At 36.4% G+C, this 6,707-nt stretch overlaps 1 protein-coding gene across 1 annotated transcript in view; it reads right to left on the minus strand.

Annotated features, from left to right (window-relative positions):
• Nucleotides 1-5,387, minus strand: part of LOC126235708 (L-xylulose reductase-like) — a 56,733-nt gene extending 51,346 nt beyond the window's left edge. The window contains exon 1 of the mRNA XM_049944469.1: nt 5,187-5,387. Coding sequence (XP_049800426.1) covers nt 5,187-5,238 — 52 coding nt within the window. The 5' untranslated portion in view covers nt 5,239-5,387. The remainder of the gene's footprint in view (nt 1-5,186) is intronic.
• Nucleotides 5,388-6,707: the final 1,320 nt, after the last annotated feature.

A 6,707-nucleotide genomic window follows, 5' to 3' on the forward strand; every position in this document is an offset into this window, starting at 1 on the left:
CAAGTCATTAATATATATTAAGAACAGCAGAGGACCAAAGACCAAACCTTGCGGCACCCCATTCTTGATTGTTCCCCAGTTTGAGAAATCACCAGTTTTTTGCATATTATGTGAACTGTTTATTTCAACTTTCTTCACTCTTCCAGTTAGGTATGATTTAAAACATTGGAGCACTGTCCGACTCATGCCACAGTACTTGAGCTTATCTAGAAGTATTCCATGATTTGCACAATCAAAAGCCTTTGATAGATCACAAAAAATTCCAGCGGGTGACTTCCGGTTACTCAGAGCATTTAATATTTCATTAGTGAAAGTATATCCAGCATTTTCCATTGAGAAACCCTTCTTGAAACCAAACTGACATTTTGTTAAAACTTTTATTTTTACAAAGGTGTGAAGCTACTCTACAATACATTACTTTTTCAAGAATTTTGGATAAGGCAGTCAGAAGAGAGATTGGGCGGTAGTTATTGACATTAGACGTATCCCTTTTTTTTATGCAGTGGTCTAACAATGGCATACTTCAGTCTATCTGGGAAAATGCCCTGACACACACACACACACACACACACACACACACAGAGAGAGAGAGAGAGAGAGAGAGAGAGAGAGAGAGAGAGAGAGAGAGAGAGAGAGAGACCTTTATATGAAAAATCACTAAAATTATTACTCTCTCTCTCTCTGTGTGTGTGTGTGTTTTATGCAAACAGTGATAGACAAACAGTAGAAAAGGAAAAGGAGTACTTTTCCAGTAACAGCAACTTTTACATAAATTGTAACACACGTTTATTCATAGCCTTCTTCAGCACGAACAGGGAATTTATAATTAATGACAGTGGACTGATAATATGTTGTGATCTTCAGTCTAAAGAGTGGTAACAAGTAACACTCTACACTAATCTATCCTATGTAAATTTCCTCATCTCTGCATAAATACTGCACCCTACATCCATCTGTACCTGCTTACTGCACTCAAATCTTGGTCTTCCAATCACACCACATTTCAGTCCAGTTACCAAAAGTGATGATTCCTTCATGCCTCAGGATGTGCCATGTCAATCGATTTTAGACATGTTGTGTCATAAATTTCTTTTTTCCACAATTTAAGTTAGTACTTCCCCATCCAATACTCAGTCTATCCATCTGATCTTCAACTATCTTCTGTAACATCACATCTCAAAAGGTTATAACATATCCTTGAATAGTTTACTGTCCACATTTCACCTCTGTACAAGTCTACACTCTAGACAAAAAAATTCAGAAAATACTTCCTCATACTTAAAATTTATATTCAGTGTTAACAGATATCTAGTTTTCAGGAATGCTTTTCTTGCTACTGCCAGTCTGCATTTTATATTCTGTTTGCTTTGTCTATCAGCAGTTATTTTGCTGCCAAAATTGCAATACTCCTCTTCTACTATTAGTGTCTCAATTCCTAATTTAACTTTCTCAGCATTACCTGGCTTAATTCAATTTTTATTTACATATTTAGCCTTCCTTGGAAATAGTACAATGTAAAGATGTTGGATTATGTTCCGCTGTCCTAGTTATACCTTTGTTGATGTTCATCATATAACCTCTATTCCAAAACTACCTGGCATATTAAAAATATTTGCCGAATTGAGACTCAAAACTCAGGACCTCTGCCTTTTGCAGACAAGTACTGAGCTACTCAAGCACAACTCACGACTCCTATACAGGTTGGCCCAGGCTGAAGCATAAAAGCATGAGTTGTGGTTCAGTAGTTCAGTTAGTAGAGCACTTGCCCGTGAAAGACGTAGGTCCCAAGTTCAAGATTCGGTCTGCCACACAGTTTTAATATGGCAGGAAGTTTGGTATCAGTGCACACTTTGCTGCAGTGAAAAATTCATTCCGGGACTATCTATTCCACTCAACTACTCTTTCAAGTCCCTTCCCACCGCTGACAGAATTCCAATGTCATAAGCAAGCCTCAATATTTTTATTTCTTTTCTCTGAACTTTAATTCCTTTTCAAAATTTTTCCTTTGTTTCCTTCACATCTTTCTCAAGGTACAGATTGAATAACCTTGGGAACACGCAACGAGCCCGTCTGACACTCTTCTCAACTACTGCTACCTTTTCATATCCTTCCAATTCTTACAATTGCAGTCTGGATTCTGTACAGGCTGTGAATAACCTTTTGGGCCCTATATTTTAGATCTAGCACCTTTATAATTTCAAAGAGTGTAGTCCTGCCAACATTATCGGAAGCTTAATCTAAATCTACAGATTCTGCAAACATAGATTTGCCTTCTTTTAAACCATTTTTTGTGATAAGACACAGGGTTTTCTTCCCTTACAGTTTCCTACATTTCTGCATATCCCAAACTGGTTTGCCAGTTTTTCCATTCTTCTGTAAATAATTTGTGTCAGTATTCTGCAGCCATGACTTCACTGCTCGGTTTGTCAATATATACACTTGTCAGCAGCTGTTTTTTTTAAATATTTTTATTGTTGTTATTATATGCTTCTTCAGGTCTGAGGTTATTTTGCCTGTATTATATGTTTTGCACTTGGAATATCAATAATTCTGAGGGAACATCACCTACTCCAAGGGCCTCATTTTGAGTAAGGTCTTTCAGTACTCTGTAAAACTGTTTTTACAGTATCATATTTATTTATTTATTAATCCATAGATTATTTCGTACAACAGTATCAGACATGTCATACACATACAGAAACAATATATACACAGAAAACATTAACAAAGTAGAATAGTATAAGATGAGGCAAGGACAGGATTTCCCAAATCATCTTCATTTGCTTCCTCTTTCCTTTCTATAATATTGCATTCAAGTTCATATACCTGGTATTGCCCTTCTATACATGGTGTCCCAGGAGGAATGATAAATATTTGGAGATATGAGAAGGAAGATCATTTGAAGCAAAAGAGTCCAGTAAACATTGGGTCTGAAATGCATACCTCAGAAGCTATAAGGATTTGTGCAATTTAAAAAAAAAAAAAAAAGACACTTTTCACAGTAGCAAAGATGAACAATTGCTCATAACTCTTAAGTTGTGCATTTTGGAGCCCATCTTCATCAGAGTTTTTTGCTTTGAATGATCGTTCCTGTCATACCCCTGAATACAGACTATTCCGCCTGTGACACGCTGTATACCACTTCAACATTTCAGCTTTCCCTTCTCTACACAGCACTGGTTTACCATGTGACTTCTTGATATTCACAGATGTGCTCTTCTTTTCTCTAGAGGCCTCTTCAGTTTTCCCGTAGGCAAATTCTACCTTTCCCCCAGTCATACATACTTGTACAGCCTTGCACTAGTCCTTTAGCCACAGCTGCTTACACAGGTTCTACTTTCTGTCAATCTCATTTTTACATGTACTTCAGAAAGTTCCCTCTCATAGTAACTTCTCTATGTCAATGCATAGTTTGACTTAGTAAGTCTTGAGAACATTTCTTATGGAGAAAAACAGTGGTCTGGCTAAAATGCTTTAAAAATGGTTAAGAAACAGTCTTGACTGCAATAAAATATTTATTTCCAATGGTTACTGGCTTTGTTCACAATGTGATCACCTTCAAAACATTTATACCACGATGGTAGGCAATGTGGTGATCGGAGGAGGTGTTGTGACTCAGCTGTTGATATTCATGGAATCACATCCGCTCCATTGACTGCCACCACCTACCATCATGGTATAATTGGTCTGAAAATGGTCACATTCTGGCGAAAACCAGTAACCATTGCAAATAAATATTTTTTTGTGGTCACGATTGCTTTTAATCCATTTTTAAAGTACCTTGACTCGATCCATTTACGCAAACAAGCTCCTGTTAATATGAAACCCATGGAACATTATGTATGTATCAATGAATGAATCAATTTGCCCACAAGCTCCAGTCAACTGCTGTGTCACTATCTCATCAGAATCAAAACAATAAACCTATTAAACAGAACTGTACAGTATAACTGATGTTAAAATATCTTACTGTTAAGTGTTTTTCAGTTCTTGTCTCCATCTGCAGTCGTGTCCATGAGATATGGAAACCTTGTATATGAACAAAGCTAATGAATCATGTCTACGTTTAGAACTGTGATGACTGTGCAAAAGTATATGTTACAGAAAGGCTATTGTACCTCTGCAAAAGTATATGTTCCAAGAAGGCTATCGTACCTCTGTTTTCGTGTTATCAGTACTATCAAATGCTTAATAACTGAATTTCAATGTGTGCCTTCTGTTATTCTACTTTTATACATCACATCTGGGATAATGGCACCAATTTAAATTCACATAAAAATGGAAGAATAAATGGTTTGCACTGCAAGTATACATGGTGATGACAACAACACAGAAAAATCTGTACTGAATCTTGAGTTTCGTTATACCTATCTGATTTAGATTTCCTTCCAGAATAGAAAATAAATATGAAACGAAAGATTATGAAATATATAAAGGTGTGGTGATATGGCATGTGGATTGGTCTCCTTTGAACTTCATTTTCTCTCCGCATGGGATGCAGTGGCTCATTCTCAAATATGTATCTCTACCACCGTGTTAATTTTTCCTCTCTTTCGACAATGGTATTCAAAACACTTTCAATTGGCTGGTACAGATCACTGATACATTTTGTATCTGGTAACTTACCACATAGTCTTTCATAGTAATGGTTGCATAATTTGTTACTTTATGAATGACAATCATTTTCTTGTTTTAGTGGTTTACAAGTGTGAAATGATATAGTAAATAATAAATGAAAATTTGATTGGTGTGCAAGCTTTCTTAAACATGATTTATTCTGTATCTTGAAAACTAATAAGGTACGTAAATTTATGAATCCAAATCTATCAATAAATGATGATTGAGTGATGAAGTTTACATTGCATGGTATAATTAAAAGAAATTACGCCAAGGACAAATAAGATTTTTTGTACTGAAGCGACCATGTTTGTAATGCAGAGTAAGCTTTGAATGATCATAAAAAATTCATACTTTTTGGGACACAACATTGTCAGTGGCAAGTATTCATATAGCCTATACACATATAACGCACAATTTATCTTTTAACCAACCGACGCATCAATCACTAAAACGCTTTTATCTGGAACAGTTGAAGACAATGAATACGGTACGCAAACAACGCGAGTTAATCATTAATGAACAGCAGCGTTATTTATTGAAATAACGTAGTTTCTACGTTTACAAACCTTGTCCAGCCCCAGTTACAAGCACGCGCTTATTTTGAAAGTTGATATCCATTATGGGCTATTGCTAGAAAATACGTTTGAACAAGCTGGGACTTATTCCTAACTACTGAGTAGCAGTGGTTATATCGCTAATGAAGTGAAGGTCAGTTTCGTCATCAACATTGTTTTAACACATCTAACGCTGTATCTGTGTGTCGAATAATAATTATGTAAGAGGTCTCGACCTCGCATGATATATCGCGTGCCGACCTCAAAGCTTCAGACATATACACTGCGCGACTGCGAGTCGAAAAACTAAGTCGCGCGAAGTATAATTTGGCGCGCTTACGTAAAGTTGATATCTTATCATCTGTTTTTCCCCGCTCGGCATCCATTGATTTTCTGAAAATAACAGCTACTGACGCAAACATACAAGTTTCAATGAGTTTTTCATGATTCTAACATTTAGAAAGAACCCCTGCTACAAGTTACACACAAATAAAGGCATCTGAATGATGAACACATATTCATATTCCATAACGTATATAGCCTACGTACAACAGTGCGACCTAGTATGGTTTGTCATGTGTGCACGATGTGGTTTTGTATGTATAGTCCTGCAAAGCAATTATTTCATAATGTTAAAAATTAGTGCTGCGCTGTTCATTCATCCCCCAATACAATTGAACATTTGTATTTTATACAATTGTAGCATTAGTATTCTCGTTCAAAAAATACTTCACCCCGAATTTCAGTGTCTTTTAATTTGAATAAACGAGCATTTTTTTTACTATTTTCGAAGGTTACAAATACTATGCACAACATATTTCTCAGTAAATCTGCGTTTGTGATTTAGTTACCTGTAGGCCTACATACGTTAATGTAGCATGATACACAGTTTTTCCTTACAATAGGGTTGCATATTGTCTACATTTATAATAAATTACTAACGCGCTTTCGAACTTGTTAGTAGAAATAATCTCAAAAATTTCAGGAAACTACTATCTTTTTTTTTTCTACGTTTTTCTGTTGGCGTAACAGAAATCTCGGTTTGTGTACAAATTGACTAACTTTGTAAGGGGAATCAGGGCTAAAGCTTTTAGCTTAACAGATCCAAAAATTAAAACAGTATCAACAAGTTTATTTTAAAGTTATTTGTTCACTTCTTCTGTAAAAAATTTACACCAACCACAATGCAGCCCCATGCGAACACTGTTTCTGAACAAAGGATGAGGGAGTTGACATTCGTAAGCAGGTGGAAATCGTCCAGACTACTGTCAGACAATTGGTAGATGCTGGAAGTGAGTGTGTTGGGAAGCCTTCTGAGAGTCATGTACCAAAGCTGAGGGTCATGTACCAAAGGTACTGGAACCTTAAGTGCTATCCTCTCCTATGGATACTGTCTTCTGTACGGTATCTATCACTACTCATTCACTTGGTTGTGAGTGGTGCATCAGTGGTAGAACTATGTGCCCTGGTCAGGGGTGACAGAGACCAGGAAAAGTGGAGGTGTTACACCCATCCTCCAAACCAACAAGTTCA

The sequence above is a fragment of the Schistocerca nitens genome, chromosome 2 (assembly GCF_023898315.1).
Source record: "Schistocerca nitens isolate TAMUIC-IGC-003100 chromosome 2, iqSchNite1.1, whole genome shotgun sequence".
In the NCBI taxonomy this organism is placed as follows: Eukaryota; Metazoa; Arthropoda; class Insecta; order Orthoptera; family Acrididae; genus Schistocerca; species Schistocerca nitens.